The 16099-nt window shown below is 44.7% G+C and overlaps 6 protein-coding genes across 37 annotated transcripts in view; 2 read left to right on the top strand and 4 right to left on the bottom strand.

The window, feature by feature from the left end:
* The window catches only part of kis (chromodomain helicase DNA binding protein kismet), a 47028-nt gene extending 42211 nt beyond the window's left edge, over positions 1-4817 (top strand). For all 17 annotated transcript variants that reach the window (XM_089257561.1, XM_089257556.1, XM_089257557.1 and 14 more), the window contains one exon: positions 66-4817. In XM_089257561.1, the coding sequence (XP_089113687.1) occupies positions 66-2850 (2785 nt within the window). In that variant the 3' untranslated portion in view covers positions 2851-4817. The remainder of the gene's footprint in view (positions 1-65) is intronic.
* The window catches only part of LOC115563419 (cilia- and flagella-associated protein 263), a 69253-nt gene that overhangs the window by 24889 nt on the left and 28265 nt on the right, over positions 1-16099 (bottom strand). The gene's annotated exons all lie outside the window — the stretch shown is intronic.
* Tbc1d15-17 (TBC1 domain family member 15/17) lies at positions 5233-8115 on the bottom strand. The gene is made up of 3 exons (XM_018098835.3): positions 7859-8115; positions 6868-7762; positions 5233-6807 (listed from the first exon to the last, which is right to left on the bottom strand). Exons 1-3 carry the CDS (start codon positions 7970-7972, stop codon positions 5693-5695), a joined length of 2124 nt encoding a protein of 707 aa, XP_017954324.2. The 5' UTR covers positions 7973-8115; the 3' UTR covers positions 5233-5692.
* On the top strand, positions 8835-11185 carry LOC115563415 (uncharacterized). The gene is made up of 4 exons (XM_030386326.2): positions 8835-9093; positions 9941-9993; positions 10064-10798; positions 10860-11185. The coding sequence occupies exons 2-4, from the start codon at positions 9950-9952 to the stop codon at positions 11053-11055; spliced, it is 975 nt and encodes a 324-aa protein (XP_030242186.1). The 5' UTR covers positions 8835-9093; positions 9941-9949; the 3' UTR covers positions 11056-11185.
* Positions 11087-12165, bottom strand: mRpL10 (mitochondrial ribosomal protein L10). The gene is made up of 2 exons (XM_018098837.2): positions 12005-12165; positions 11087-11929 (listed from the first exon to the last, which is right to left on the bottom strand). Exons 1-2 carry the CDS (start codon positions 12024-12026, stop codon positions 11181-11183), a joined length of 771 nt encoding a protein of 256 aa, XP_017954326.1. The 5' UTR covers positions 12027-12165; the 3' UTR covers positions 11087-11180.
* The window catches only part of spen (spen family transcriptional repressor split ends), an 86268-nt gene continuing 82944 nt past the window's right edge, over positions 12776-16099 (bottom strand). For all 16 annotated transcript variants that reach the window (XM_089257528.1, XM_089257532.1, XM_089257530.1 and 13 more), the window contains 3 exons: positions 15713-16051; positions 15321-15643; positions 12776-15255 (listed from right to left, as the gene is read on the bottom strand). In XM_089257528.1, coding sequence (XP_089113654.1) covers positions 14968-15255; positions 15321-15643; positions 15713-16051 — 950 coding nt within the window. In that variant the 3' untranslated portion in view covers positions 12776-14967. The remainder of the gene's footprint in view (positions 15256-15320; positions 15644-15712; positions 16052-16099) is intronic.

Genomic DNA, 16099 nt, shown 5'->3' with positions numbered 1-16099 from the left:
AAGTGGAAATCAAGTGAGATGGAAAACAAGGAGCATAACATATTTCCATTCCTTGTGCTTAACAGGCTCACCGAGAATCCCAACTATGAGGTAGATCCCAAATGGCTCGAACAGATGCAGAATCCCATGTCAGCGCCCTCACCCAAGCCCAGTGTGAACACCATGGACAACAGCAGCTACGGCGTCTCCAAATCGCATGGTGGACGACCCTCGTCCAATTCAAGCAACGCCTCTTCCAGCAGCCACACCCAGCAGCCGAGTGCTGCGCAGTCGCCGGCTGGCAATTCGAGCGGCTCGTCGAAGAAGTCGTCGAGGCAGAGTCAATCGGCGGCGGCCTTGGATCAGGCGGCGCTGCAGTTCGGTTCGCTGGCTGGCCTCAATCCCAGTTTGCTGGCCAATCTGCCCGGCTTGGGCGCCTTCGATCCGAAGAATCCGCTCGCCGCCTTCGATCCGAAGAATCCGCTGCTCTCGATGCCGTTTGGCGGCATGCCCGGCATGAGCAATCTGCCCGGTCTGGGCAATCTCAACAATATGAATCTGTTCGCCAGCCTGGCCGGCATGGGCGGCTTGGGTAATCTGGCCGGCATGGATGCCCAGTCACTGGCTGCGCTCATGGCTGCTGCTGGACCAACGCTTGGCGGCCTCACGGGCAGCACAAACGCGGGCTCCGGCAAGAGCCAGTCGCAGTCCGGTGGTGGCGGCAACTCCTCCAGCACCTCCTCCTCGTCGGCGGCCAGCAAGAAGAAGCAACAGCAGCAGAACGAAGCCGCCCAACTGGCAGCCGTTGCTGCCGCCGCTGCAGTCAACAACAGCGGAGCCGGCAGCTCCTCGGGAGGCGGCAAGAACTCGAACGCCTCGGCCTCACAGTTGGCAGCCGGCTTTCCGTTCCTCTTCCCGAATCCCTCGCTGCTGTATCCGCCCATGGGCCTGGGTGGACTCAATCCCTACTCGCTGGGCAGCAGTGGCCTGGGCTCCGCATACGATCAGCTGGCACAGCAATATAATCTGCTGAATGGCGTGGCCACCTCATCGGCCGCTGTCACCGGATCCACGCAGTCGGGCAAGTCGCATCAGTCGCAGTCGAGCAAGTCGAGCAATTCACGCAACGCCTCCAACTCGGCGGCGAATTCGGCAGCGAATCTAATGAATGTCATGGCCAGCATGAGCGCCAACACGGTGACCACTCCATCCAGCTCGAGCTCCAGTCGCAGCCGCCAGAGCAGCAGCCAGCGCAACTCGGCTGCCTCGGCCACGCCCAGTGCTGCGGACATGGCACAGCTGTCCAGTCTACTGATGCCTGGTGCTGATCCCCATCTGCTCGAGTCGCTCAGTCGCATGAGCAGCATGGATCTGGCCCAAGCCACCCGTCTCATGAGCTCCTTGGGCATGCCGCCGCTGCCCACGCCCAGCAGCTCGAACAGCAACAGCACCAGCAGCTCCAGTGCCGCCAGCAAACGTGCCGCAGCAGCAGCCGCTGCCAATGAGGCATCCGCCAAGGAGCAACAGAAGTGGTTCGAGAGCATTGCGCGTGGTGCATTGCCCACGGATCTGGCCGCACTGCAGGCCTTCTCGCAGGGCAAGATGCCGAGCACCTCCTCCGTCAGCTCGAACAGCGGCGGCGGCTCCAGCTCGGGCAGCAAGAGCTCCAAGTCTGCAGCGGCAGCCGCCGCAGCAGCCGCAGCCGCAGCTGCCCAAATGCCTCAGATCCCAGGCATGTCCAGTGACTTCTCGCAGGCACTTCTCGCCGAGATGGCCGCCCAGGCAATGGCTGCCGCCGGCGGTTCGCTGCCACTGAGTGGACCCGGTTCGCTGGCCAGCTTAGCTGGCCTGACAGGCGGCTCGTCCTCCTCCGCTGGAGGCGGAGGTGGCGGCGGCGGAAGCAGCAGCAGCAGCTCGGCTGCCAAGCGACAGCGCGAACAGGATGCATTCAAGCAGCAAATGGACTTCTACACCAAGTCGTTGGGCCTGGGCTCGGGCATCTCGCTGATACCCACCTCGTCGTCGGGCAGCAGTAGCAGCCTGAATGCTGCCGCCGCCTATGCAGCCGCTCTGGATGCAGAGCACCTGCAGCAGCAGCAGCAGCAGCAGCAACAGCAGCAGCAACACAAATCGAAACGCGCACGCAGCGAGCTGCATCCCACGAAGGATGAGCTGGCAGCTGCTGCTCTAGCTGCTGGTCTGCCGCTCAATTTGGGAGCCAGCATCGAGAAGAGTTTGCGTGGTGGCTCCAGCAGCTCCTCGACGCCAGCGCCGCCCACGCCCACCCCCGAGCAGGACAAAGTGACCCTGACACCGTTGAACGCAAGCGCCTCGAGTGCCGCCAATGCGGCGATTGCGGCCAATCTGCCATCACAGACAACGATCACCATTGCGCCGCCCATCAGCAGCGGCGCCAGCACCAGCAGCGAGCGGTCGGAGCGCAGCGAGTCGCGCATCTCGTTGACCATAACGAATGCGGCGGATGCCGCCAAACTGCCACCGCCCTACGAGGAGGCCGACGAGCTGATCATACAGCCCATACTGAAGAAGCCAGCGGCGCCGGGCAGCAGTCACAGCGGTAGCGTTGAGGATCTGGATGCCAGTGGAGCAGCCAACAATTCAGCGGCCAATTTGAGTGGTTCCAGCAGCAGCAGCTCCTCCGTCGCCGCCGCAGCGGCAGCGGCGGCTGCTGCCGAAGAGAATCGACGCTCTTCCAATCGTCTAAAGCGTCCGCGTTCCGGCAACGAAACCGAACAACAGCCCCCAGAGAAGCGGCGCGAGCTGCGTTCCACGCGTCACACACGTCAGTCGGCGGATGCTGCCACTCTAAATCTATCGGCGGGCAGCGAGTCTGAGGACCGGAATGAATGAGTAAAGCGAAGCGCCTAGCAACACGACAGCGCCCCAAGTGTGGGCGTCCGAACCAGACAGGGCAACAGGAACAGTAAATGCAACAAACGCATCAACAACAACAACAACAACAAGAAGAATATAAGTAACAAACCTAAAGCTAAACACGTTAAAAACAAAACCAACAACCAGAAGCAAAAGCAAACGCCACAACAACAACAACAACAGCAACAACTCAAAAAGGCTACTAGACTGAGCCGAACGAGAAATGCGAATGGCAACGGTAGCGGTAACGGTAGCAGTAACGGTAACGGAAACGGAAACGGACGAGCAGCGGCTAAAGCTGAGACAAGAAGCGCACGCAAATTGAACTCAAGGCTAAATGTAACAAGCAGATGCACGCGAACTAGTTCCAAAGCGAGAACCAGAACAAGAGCGCGCATTAGTGCGAATAGAAGTAGTAGAACAGTTAAGCTTAAAGTTGTGTAAAATATAAGTAAATCCCCCAACACACACACACATATAAATAAATAAATATATATATTTATATAAATATGATATATATACATATTTATATATTTATATATATATATATATATGTATGATAGAGAGATAGAGCTAGCGAGTATAGGTTGAGTGCTTGGATGCTGCTGCTGCAACGGGACTGGAGTGCTGAATGCTTCTGCCTGCCACAATTGCTGCTTGTGGCCGGACAATTGGGGCAATCACACGCTATGCATCCTCCTCAACTTGGCTAAGATCATGATGAAGTAGCCTGGCAATTGTTGTTATGCCCAGCCACGCCTACCGCTCTCCATCGACCACGTCCTGCTGCAACAATGGCGTGGCCGGGTGACGATAGGCGTGGCTGGATGGCGCGACCTTTGCTGTGCGAGTATATTAAAAAAAGCGCTTATAATTTAATTGTAACAACGTGGCGGTGGGCTCAGGTGGGTGGTGCGTGTCCAGGATAGGCTTGCTGCTGCCACAATGGCTGCCACGCCCCCAAGCCACGGCCCACACAACACAAGCAGATAAATATCGGTTTAAATTATTGCAAATTATTATTGATAAAAAGGTTAAGCAGATGAAAAACAAAAACAAAAACGAGAAAAAAAAAACATGTTTAAACAACAAAACTAACTTAAAAGCAGATTGATTGATTAACAAGAGACACACACATACATACACACCTATTATGATGTATACACACGCATATATACATATATATATATAGATATAGTTTAATTGGGTTCAATGCTGTCGTCCTTCACAAGAGTTAAACTTAATCACAAAAAAACAAAACAAAACAAAAAAAAATCAACCTGTACATATTTTAGTATCTTTAATGGATCTTTAATCGTATCAAGTCGGATCGTATCAGTGTCCCAATTCTTATATTTCTCAACCAATTTGTTTCCGATTTATATATATATTTATATTTTGCAATGAACATGTGTGTGTGTATGTGACCTAAATCCAAACTATGTTTTTTTTTTTAACTTGATATCGTCCTATGCCTATGTTAAACTATTCTATGTACTCTGCATGTTCTATATATATATTTATGTATGTATATACACATGCATATTCACATTTATATATATGAGTATTGATACATATATATACATACATATATATATTGACATTGTCGTCAAATCGCTTTTAATTTTTATTAATTTTAATTTTATGTAATTAGTAAAACAATTTTATATTGTGTAAGTTTTTAATTTGTATTTTGTATGTTTTTAAAAATGAATTGACACAAAGCAACAACAAATCAGCAAACAAAATCGATATATTAAAGAAGGCAAAAAGATGTTTAACAATTTGAAATACAATATTTATGCGTACATGTAATGCATTTTCATTATATATTTATATATGTATTTATATATATAAATTAAATGGAAGTACATTTTTTTGTTTGCACTTCGATCCATTAAACTTAACAAAATAAAAAGTAAACGAAACAAAAACAAAAAAAAGCAGTTGCACCAACAGACAAGAGCAAATAACAATTTAAATTAGAGATGCTAAGTATAAATCTTAAAGTATGATAATTAAACACAACTACAGCAACAACAAGATAAATATATGAAAAATAAATTTCCAAAATTACAAAAATAATTGACTTTTTCATTGAGAACCGAAAACTTGATTTAATTTTATTAAAAACTATCTATCAGTCAAGAATGTTATGTTCGGAGTTATGCAACCTCGATTTTTGAAAAGTATTTTAGATTTGCAATTGCAGTAGAATCAATTCGATTTCAAAAAAATTCGAAATTCAAAAGCAATCCAGATGAGTTCTATAATCAATTTTTACTCAGCCCCCCAATCGCTGCCAGAACAATTTGATGGCAGTCCCACTTAAGTAACCCTCGAAAGAATGAGACATCATTTGGTTGTTTACTACGCAATTGATAGATTTATATATGCTTGTTTGTATATTCACAGTAATTGAGTTAAACTTAATTAGAGGCAACAGAAGCTGCTTTTAGCATTGCGTTAAATCAAAATTTTAATTTATAAATTGACATACAGACATGGGTCTAATTCTAATTTCGCTGTTCAAATATCGCCGATCGCTTAAGCCAATGGAGGATGCGGGGATGAGGGGATAAGAACTTACAATAAATACAAAAAACGTACAAATATATGCATGTATAATATACAATATATAAATCGGTGCATTAGCAGTTAAAGCACTTTAACAGTAATGTCTCCCTCCACACCACAGGGAGGAGCGCATCACCTCGACACGATAGTAAACTTTGAGTCTTAAAGGCTATATATATGAATATATATATGTATCAAATTTGCGCATATGGTAGCCCTCGGCTTAGTTTTGGCTTCGTTCCTACATATAATTTAAATATAAGGATCGCTCTAACGCCTCCTCGAGCAGTTCATCATTGCGACGCTTCTCCTCAGGCGTTAGCTCGCCCAGCTCATCGAAGCCATCGTCTGAGTAGGCAGGCTCCTCCTCCGGCCGCACCTCGCCATCCACTGGTGGCAGCAATGGTTCGCCAATGATGTGGCGTATATCATTGGGCAACGCCTCAGATCCCTTTAGCTGCAAATAGATGGCCTCCGCTGTTTCCAGAGTGCGCTTCAAGTCGATGGTGCCGGTTAGTTCGTTGACATGCTTAAGGATTTCGGTGAATTCGTATTTCCTATCGATAATCACGTTCGTCTCCTGATCGAGTATGGCCACCGAGAAGAGCAAATGGAAGTTGGGACAAGGTAGACGTGTCCACAGGCACTCCCACAGTTTGAGTACATCCTCGTTGCCCAGTTCTCGCTTGTACCAGACAAGCAGCCAGCGGAAACAGAAGTACATGTTGTCCGAATCGTGACTGCACATGTAGTTGAAGAGCGGCGCATTGGCCACCTCGAGCAATCGGCGCAGTTGCGCGAATTGTGTCTTCATGCCGGCCTGATCAATATCAAAGTTACTGAACACCATATTCATGAAGCCGACGAAACACCAAAAGGCATCCACCTCATTCACTTGAATCTCGAGTATGGGCGCCAACAGGTCAGACATTCCCTGGACATAGCCCAAATCGAAGTTGTACATAACATAGGTCATTAGTATGCCTTGAAGTAGCAACAGATTGGGATTATCTTCGCCGGCAAAGAACGGTTGGGTCCGGTCCGTGCGCTTTACGTCCTTTTCGATTTGGCACTTGCGATCGCGATAGCCGCTAAAGTTAGCTTCTTGAGCCGTGGACATCGAAAGCCATTGAGCCTTCATTTTGTAGTATTCCAACGATTTTAGTTTGCGCCGTTCAAGGCGCTCCACTTCCGTGTCAGACCATTGATAATAGTTGAGTAAGTATTTCCAGACCTCGGCACGCAGGCTGGGCACAATGCCACCTCGGAAGATGATCTCCTTGATGCGTTGGCTATCCGAGATACAGCCATCACGGGTTTGAAACTCCCGCCACTGAGCTTCATTGAGCGGTTGACCTGGAATGGAACATCATCGTCAATTTAATTGGATATCGATATTAACTAGCGACTGCGTACCGCGATGCACGCTCTGGCGAGCTGGCAGGTTGTTAACTATTTTCTCATCCTGTGCATTCAGATTCTCCAGTTCACTGTCCGCTGGCGATTTGTCGGCGCTCTCACCGCGACTCTGGCTGTTCGAGGAGCAGGCGCTATTCGTGCTGCCGCTTAGCTTGATGAACTGATAGTTGTCCGACGGCGAGGTCTGCCGATCGTTGTGCACCAATGAACCAGGGCGTGATTTCGGGGATCGCTGAAACGATGGCTGCACATAGTCCGGTATGGTACCCAGAAAGCCGGCCAGCTTATTGGGCAGCCAGCTATCCCGGGGCAGCTGGCTAGCCTTGATTTCGCCAATGTCCAATTCGGCGAAGGTCTTTTTGAGCTTCTGATTTTCCGTGTTCAGTATGGCATACTCCTCGCTGCCACCGCGACTCGTCTCGGAGCTCTCGATGAAGTGCTGCTGCCGCATGGATCGTACAAACAGATCTGCGTTTCCATGCTGAAAGAAGAACTCGCAGTGTACGCCATGATCGGATTTACGCATAAATCGTATTGTCTGACCCCGATGCCGCACCTCAACGGCAGCCAAATCATCTAATAATGCGCGCATTATCCGGGCACGGGCAGTTCCCGCATTCCCATTGCTGCCAATCTCCGCAGGCTTTGTGTTGAAGGCGCTGCACTCGGATGTGGTACGTGTGCGACCCGAGATTCTGTCAACCAGCGCCCAATCGCCCTGATCCTGGCTATCGTCGGCTATCATTATGCTATCGTTCGGCTGCCACTCCAGATACAGACGACGCCTTGGCTGGCTGTACTCCACCAAGGACAAGGAGCCGCTGGTGTTCAGCTCGGCAATGTGTTCGGCATTGGCTTTCTTCAGCAGCACACCATCGTGAGTGCACAGCACCTGCACATAATTAACAAATACGAGAGCAGTTAATACGATTAAATGAGTCAGTGTTAATGAACAAAGACTTTCAGGGGGCCGAGACGATTAACTTACGTTACCAATGCCCTGTGGTACATCCGATTCGGACGCTTTGATACCCTCTTGGGATTCGGTTAGCACGCCCAGCTGTACTTGCTGGCAGCGCTCATAGCGCACCGATTCGTTCATAGCGGCCAGCCGTTTCGATTGAGTTGCTAAAGGTTGCAATAAAAAATTTTCAGCGAATTATTACGTTCTAGATATAAACAATTGAATTTTAATCGAAATTGTATGTGTACACACTGCATGATTGCGGAGCTGCCAACTTTATGAAAAGTTTTTAGCGATAGTCGCCAGATTAATGTAAACAATTGTTTGGTATTTATTGAAGTGCAGTGGCAGCTCTAGCCTCCTGTTCCGTTCTTTCAAATTTTGGCGATGTGAATTATTTTATATGAATCTTAAAGCATTATTTTTTTTTAGTATCTATTATCTCTGTAAAGACGAAATTCATTGGATTGCATTTATTATTAAATTCTATTCTTGGAGCATATATACTTTTTGTAAATAGTTTTCCTATTATGTCAATTGTCACAGCTTATTGCATTCTGAACGGAAATCATTTACATTTACATATTCTATTAATTTGGTTGTATTATTGTCAATTATCACAGCTTGTTATTTGCATTCTGAACAGAAATCTTTCATTGACATAATATGCCTCACATTTTTATTGTGCATATTTATAAAGATTTTGAAATAACTTGCAACACAATTTAAATTAAGTCACATCATGGCCAACTGCTCGCGACCAATTGATAGAGAGCGAAATTAAATTTGTGCACTCTACACTCTACACAATTGGGCCATATGACACTCAATCGCTAATGATCGCGTCAACGGTTTTTGGCTTGATAGCCTGGTAGCGTATGCCGGAACAGGCACGTTTGATGATTCTTCAAAAATCGGCGGTATTATATATGTATGTTTGTATGTATATACCACACATATTTTTCTCGAGTTTTGTAAATAGATTAAAAGTGCCCCATTCGTTTGTGCTATGCGTTCGTGTGTGTGTGTGTGTGATAAGTGCAAGTTTTTCCGTTTCGTTTTTCCCGAATAGCGTCCGAATCGAAATTCGTACGAGCATTCGAAAACAATTTTCTGGCAGTTTTTGAATAAATTTTAGACGAGCGTTCAGTGTGCAATCTGCGAGTTCGGTGTTCAAATCGCTTTCAAAACTTTTCGGTCTGCTCAGAACAAGAGTGAAGAAAAAGCATTTTAGGACAATTGAAATTGAATATTCACAGGTGGGTGAATTTATCCATGTCGCCCCTTGGCTGTTGACCTAATGCCCCAAGGCCTTAAATTAAATTTGGCAAATCTCAAATACGAAATGCCATTGAAAGAAGCCAAAGATCAAATTAGTGCAAACAGACAATTAACTAAAAAAAGAGAGGAAAAACAAATCTATTGTTCTTTTGTGTTATGCTGGGATTATATAATACTTAATATTGTCAACAAAGCTTACACCAAATGCCAGCGATGATGGAACTTGAAAATGATCTCTGCACTTCAGCATTGGCTGTGCAGCAACATTTTATATAGTTTTTTCTTCATTAGAAAAAGTACATAACAGATGTACATATATATATGTATGCTGATCTATCTACGGAAAAACATGGCCACCGAGTTTTATCAATGAAAAACAACAAAAAGTGATACTAGCTATTGTGCTCAGAACATGCAAATTGAATACGAATCGGTTTTTGATTCGCATGCCAACTATTTACACGACATTACGCCCTTTATAGAGATCATGCTCATTCGATCGTGTGATATTTAACGCCATCTCTCAGCTCTCCCACACACACATTGGCTCTCAAAGTTTTACTCTGACACAGTCAAATCGTTTTTTTTTTTTTTTTTCTGTTATCGAGTGAAAACAACGGCAAAAAACATGAAAATTCTGTTCGGCATTCGTGGACAGAAATAGCGCCACCCACCCAAAAACAGAAAAAGTTTTGAAACTGAAATTCGCCTTACAGCGTATTTTGGGTCGATTGGCTTAATTATGGATGAGCAATAGCCTGGGGCAGGGGAATTGTTTACGATGAGCATGATCATTTGTTTTAAATATATATCTTCTAATTACAGTCCGTAGCCATGGAGAAATCGTGTCGTCCCAAGCGTAATCGTCGGCACAGCAGGTGAGTGAGGGAGAAGACATGAGTAAAATAGAGTTCTATCACAGCTTATGTCGATGAGTTGAAATTTCAGACGTGCCTGGCCGCCAGAGGATGATTTGCATTTGCCGCGAACTGCTAAACGTCTCTTCACGCCCGACATCAAGCGCATGCTGAAGGACTGGCTGATACGACGACGAGAGAATCCATATCCAAGTCGAGAGGAGAAGAAGCAGTTGGCCGGAGAGACGGGCCTGACCTACACACAGATCTGCAATTGGTTTGCCAACTGGCGGCGCAAGCTAAAAAACTCGGAGCGTGAAAAGGCGAAAAAATCATGGGGACATTTGATCAAGAACTACAATCACAATGCACGGGGTAATGTGGAACAGTTTAGCATCTCCTCGGAGGATAGCATTTGGGAGGAGGACACGCGAGTGTGTGCAGCCGAAGATGACGAGGTCGACGACGAGGACGACGAGCTGTCCAGCCGCAGCACAGGCAGCGACGGCAATGGCAATAATGCCACCTCCAACTACTCCTCGCCGCCATACAAGCCCAACTTCTATGTGGAGTCCGAGATGCAGCACCAGCAGGTCCATCAGCAGCAAAGTGAGCGCGTGCCTATGTTGCCCACTGTTCCGGCTGGCAAGGCAAAATACAAGCAGCAGATGATGGAGAAATATCTGCGCGACAGCAACGCCCTGGACTCAAGTGGGTCGACGGCTGCCAACGACAGCACTGGCAACCAGTTAAACAAGTGGCTGGAGAGCGCGGCCAGATTCACGCCGGACAGGCATAATTATCATTTTGAGTGGAATACGAGCAGGTAAGCCATCGATGTCGTATATTGATTGCTACTCTATGCTCAACATATTCTCTATCCCTAGGCACAAATGCGTTGGGCAGGAGCGGCCCGTGCAGAGCCAGATGCTGTTCACTAGCGATGCCACTGCTGCGGCACGTGGCGAACGTTGGCTGTTGCATCACAAGGACGAACTGGATGCCGCCGAAGCGTTAGCGAACTTGGCCTTTAACTGCAGACAGCGCTGGCAACATCACATGGCAGCCACAATAAGCTCCTAGGACGACATTCCAGGCCATTGGAAAAGTGCAATCTAGTTGATAAGATTTAATTTATATGTAGTATGAAAGACAAATGAGGAATACTATTTTCTTTTCGCTGTTATTGTTAAATGAACACGTGTAACTTATGTCTGCTTTTCCTCTTCCGTTGCCTGCTCCTGCTCCTGCTTTCCTGTCGTATCGCCCTTGGCGTGCACGTCCAGCACTTTGATTAGATTGCATTGATGCGCTTGGAGCTGCTGCACCACGTTGCCCGCCGCCATGTTCAGTGTCTGCACCAACTGCGCCTGTGCCGCTTGCAGTCCAGGCATCTGTGCAAAGTCCACCAGCTCATTCCGACTGAGCAGTTTCTGCTCCACAATGCCGCCCAGCAAGACCATTTGCGGCACTTTTCGTGTGATTCGAAGCAGTGCACCCACTCGTTGTTGATCGGGCGAGAACACAATGCAATGGTTAGAGTGGAACAGTGGCAAAATAGCCTCATATTGGGTGCCGGCTACAGCTTGTGCAATTATCTTCCTGCCGTAGGCTTTCAGGTGCATGTTCTGCTTGTGCAGCTGCACGCGAACTCGAAAGATCTCGTCTGACGTTATGGAGTTTAAATGGAAAATCGCCACCAGCTTGGAGTGATCTAGCCAGTTGCGTACCTCACGTGCTATGATCGCATTGTAGGGATTCTCCACCTGAACGCCCATGCGTTCTGCTCGCGGCTGAAAACAGGTAAGAGCCTTTGGCGCCTCTGGATATTTGGGTTGTGTAACGGCCACGACGCGGGCACGCTCATAATGCGGTTGCTTTGGACGTTGTATATTTATTTTTCCGCGAAAACGCATAAACTGCAACAGCGGCCCACGAGCCGATGTGAGAGGCAGGCCTGCAAATGAGTGAATTGTATAATCATACAGCTGTTGCTGCTAGCATCAATTGTGGGGGAAACACGTGCGTTTACCTTGCTGAAGTAGATTGGACATTCTTGATTGCAATTTGCTCAACTATATAACTATGTTTATTTACTATTATCTAATTATTACCAATAATAAACTTAATAATCAGTGAGCCCAAAGTTTTCCGCTTTGATTATTTCGATTGTATATCGATAACATAAAATGTGTGCAGGACAGCTGTTGCTGTTAATTTTTAATTGCAGTAACAGCTCTCTGTTAAAAGACTCAATGATAACAGCGCATCAAACTGTTCCCAAAAACTTAAATGTGTTCCTAAACAAGAATAGTAGTAGACTTCACAGATTAAAAAATATTGTGTATATCAAGTATTATTTATATATTGAATTCACCTCCTCGCTTTGATGTTGCTTTTCTTTGAATCGTAAATATAATACCCAAAATGTTGAAACTGTTCAACTATGAGCTACTTTTTGAGTTCCACATACTCATTTTGATATGCCATAGAAGTACGGCTCCATTCGCCTTTCCATTAGCCGCCAACCAAATATCAACAAAAATTTCACATATAATGCATAGGTATAGAATTTATTTAATTACAGGTATAACATTAACATCTATATATATATATGTATCTATATATATATATATTTGTGTTTTGTTTTATATATGTATATATACTATAAATTGCATTTCGCTAGTGGATCTTGTGGGCTGATAACGGTCTATCATCGAACAACCAACAACTATTGTGAACGAACTCGATTTGGACGTTGGGTTAACGTTGAATTAGTTGAAAAAATAAATAAAACAAATCATTTAACAGAAAAAGTTTATTGAATTGGTTTATTAATTCACTTAGAAATAAGTGTAATTTTATCGTTTTTTCTCATTAATTAACTTAAAAATAACTAAAAATGTCTTAAAACAATAGCGTTTCATCTGTTCTTGTGTTTACTGACAAAAAAGGTTTTTACTTTTTTCTCTTATTTTTGCGATTTTTTTCACTTCTCTGATCATTTCTCATAGTCGTAATATTTATATATATATATATTTGTTTTTGTTTGTTTATCGTGTTATATAATGTACAGAGTTTAGTTTTAAAACATACAACTAAATACGCGCTAAACACTAATTAAACTGTATTTACATGTACATGAATTATTGATTAGACGCTAAATAATTTAAATATTTTACAAATTTCTTTTTGCTTTTACTTGTATAATTCTTTCATTTTCTTTTCTTATTTCTCTTGTTTTCTGTTTTCATCGTCACATAATTTACAATTGGGTGTGAAAACGTTTAAGTTTAAGGAGTGTACAGAGAGGACATTTTTATTTATATATATGTATATATATGTCTATATGAATATATATATATATATATATACAATTATATATGTGTGTTTATGTGTGTGTGTGTTGTTTCTATAGCTGTACATATATGTTTTACCTGTCTGGCAATTTACAAAGTTTCATGCTAAAGAGCTAAACATTGAAGAAATATAAAAAGAACACCCAACTTTGCTTGAACTAGTTTCTTGTACAGTGTTGTGGCAGTGATGGTGGTGTTGTTGTTGTTGAAATAGTAGTCGCTGTTTCTGTTTGACTGTAATTTTTCAAGCAAAACTGGTGAGAGTGTAAATAGGGAAACAGGCGGCACAAACGACAACGTCGCCTTGTGCCCCTGGCAAAAGCTATAAACTGAAGCAACAAATCTTCTCTCTAGACATTAAAATATTTGGCTTAACACATATTTGTTTATAATTAAATAGATATTTCATAAGTGTAATTTATATATATGTAGTTGTATGTGTATAAATGTGCTTGTATATAAATGTGTGTTTGTATGTATGTATGTGGGTTAATCTACTTTTTATTATGTTGGTAATTTTAGGAAAAAGCCTCTGGGCGCATCTTTAAACCTAATTGTGCTTAACAGCAGTTGGCGACAGGTGGCGCTTGCGGCGTTCTTCGGGTCAATGCGACACGGGCAACTAAGGCGCGCAACACATGGAGCCGAGGAACAAAATTGAAATTGAAATTTATTAGGACATAAAAATAGAAACGAAACTTAATTAAGAAGCATTGAAACTTTGTAAATTGCGAGCGGTAAGTGTATATATGTGTGTTTGTATCTATCTGTCTGTCTCTGTATGTGTGTGAAATTCTTCTGTTCACCGATCGAAAACTTAAACGTGTCTTGTTTTATATCTTCTTTTCGAATAGGGATAGTAGGTATATATGCTTTTATGTGGGTATGTATGGATAGTAAGTAGTATGTAGTACAGTAAACAGTAAGGTATTTTGTTTAAGCTTTCTTTTCTTTTCACATTTACTTTTCGTTTTGTTTTCATATTCATTTTAAATTATATGCAAAAAAATATATAAACACTTTCTTGAGATCAAACTTAACGATACTTTGCAAGCTTTCAAAAATGTTGTTAAAATTATTTATATGTATTATGTTAATGAAAAGAAAAGAACCGAGAATTTTGACAAACATAGTTTTATGCAATTTAAGTGCGTTTTTTCTCTTTGTTTTTATATATTATATGTGGGGGTATATGAGGGGGTTTTCTGGGTATTTTTTGTATAACGGATTTACATTGGTTTCTGTTAGTGGGCAATCAACCAAAAACTTTATTGATTGATTGCACCCTTTACTCTCTCTCTCTCTCTTGCATTTGAATTCAATAAAGTTTGCATTTTGTGTTCATCTTTTTACTTTTTTTTTTAGATTTTAGTTTTGCTTTTTTTTAACTTTTGTTTTGTTTAAACGCTATTTAAAATTACTTAATATACTAGAAGAGCGTAACTTGTTTTTGCTTTGTTGTAGTTGGTAGTTATTTGTTGTTGTATTGGTTGGTTGTTTACTTTACATGTGTTTTTCACTTTTCAGTTGTTGTTGTTGTTCTAGCAGTTATTTTTCAGAGACATGGCAGGTAGTTTTTCTAAAAGTCACATTTGTGTTGTTTTTTTGTAGATCAGAGGATGAACGCCTTCGTTTTTTATACGGTGGCAATGACAATCAATAGATGAGCCAGTTCGGCAACACGATTTTTGAGATCGGGCGCAGCACGCTCCAGATTCTCATTGGCAAAATCACAGGCGGGGAATATATGCACCACATATGCTGCCTGATCGCTTCCCGGCATGGGTATATTCACAATTCCAGCGGCCATCTTTTGCTGCAGATATGTAATGAAGCCGGTCTGCAGATTCCGTGAATGCTGCAGCACATCTGCGTGATCGCGGCCACAAGGCAACGCCAATAGCATACAATGCTCTTTGTCCACCTGTGCATAAGGCAATGATTAGTTATTAACTGTTCTGTGTGGTTTGATGTGTTAAGTGTACGCACCTGCATCTTCTTGGCCACGCCCTCTAGCTGAGTCTGTTCGAGTCGCATACGCTGCGCAATGCGCAATTGGGGCGTGCTGGTCTCCGTCATGCTGGGCAGCGAAGCACGCGCCACGTTTGGATTGCCGTGCACAAAGTGCATCTGAACAGCCGCCTGGTCTGTCTTCAAGGCCAACAGGCCTTGCCACATGACCGGATACCGCTGCAACAGTGTGACCAGTGAGTCACCCGGCGGTGGCGCCATCGCGGCCGGTGGTGGCTGAGCAGGCAGCTCCATGCCGCCGTGCATAACCGAGGCTGACAGATGTTCCTGCTGTTGTTTGGCTGCAATGAGTCGTAGAGAGACGAAGTGAGTCCTGGATCTAACAAGTAAATTGGCTTTTGTATACTTACCAACTGCTGCTACCATGGACAGGCGTTCGTTCTCCCTTTCGCGTTCACGCTGCTCGCGCTCACGCTCCAATAGCTTGGCCTGGCTGGGATGTAGACTATGAGGACCTGGCTGCACGGACACCGAGACAGAGGCACCGCCACTGATGTACGGACTAGCGCTTGCGACATTAGGCGGTGGCGGCACCACCACACTAATCGACGCCGCAGCACGATGCGCCGGCGGTGGCTCCAACTGTATACTGCTACTCTCGTAGTACCCGCCACGTGTGGCCATCTCGCTGAAGTGGGCGTGGGGTATCCGAGCGTTGTGCACATAGACTTGGGCCATTTGCGGGGAGTCTGCATAGATGCAAGTATGATGTTAATAAAACTATATCTATAATTAAA

Source organism: Drosophila navojoa, chromosome 3 (genome assembly GCF_054131105.1).
Source record: "Drosophila navojoa isolate 15081-1374.11 chromosome 3, UAZ_NAV_1.0, whole genome shotgun sequence".
Classification (NCBI taxonomy): Eukaryota; Metazoa; Arthropoda; class Insecta; order Diptera; family Drosophilidae; genus Drosophila; species Drosophila navojoa.
The sequence above is the reverse complement of the archived record's forward strand: the minus strand, read 5'-3'. Positions and strand labels throughout refer to the sequence as shown.

What these genes read in the sequence shown, in the direction of transcription:
- LOC115563415 (XM_030386326.2), top strand. Translation starts at nt 9,950, where the DNA reads ATGGAGAAATCGTGTCGTCCCAAGCGTAATCGTCGGCACAGCAG. An exon ending in CGTAATCGTCGGCACAGCAG is followed by an intron (nt 9,994 to 10,063) that starts GTGAGTGAGGGA and finishes TTGAAATTTCAG; the next exon opens with ACGTGCCTGGCCGCCAGAGG. An exon ending in TTTGAGTGGAATACGAGCAG is followed by an intron (nt 10,799 to 10,859) that starts GTAAGCCATCGA and finishes CTCTATCCCTAG; the next exon opens with GCACAAATGCGTTGGGCAGG.
- mRpL10 (XM_018098837.2), bottom strand. Translation starts at nt 12,026, where the DNA reads ATGTCCAATCTACTTCAGCAAG. An exon ending in GTCCAATCTACTTCAGCAAG is followed by an intron (nt 11,930 to 12,004) that starts GTAAACGCACGT and finishes ACTCATTTGCAG; the next exon opens with GCCTGCCTCTCACATCGGCT.
- Tbc1d15-17 (XM_018098835.3), bottom strand. Translation starts at nt 7,972, where the DNA reads ATGAACGAATCGGTGCGCTATGAGCGCTGCCAGCAAGTACAGCTGGGC. An exon ending in TACCACAGGGCATTGGTAAC is followed by an intron (nt 7,763 to 7,858) that starts GTAAGTTAATCG and finishes AATTATGTGCAG; the next exon opens with GTGCTGTGCACTCACGATGG. An exon ending in TCGCCAGAGCGTGCATCGCG is followed by an intron (nt 6,808 to 6,867) that starts GTACGCAGTCGC and finishes GTTCCATTCCAG; the next exon opens with GTCAACCGCTCAATGAAGCT.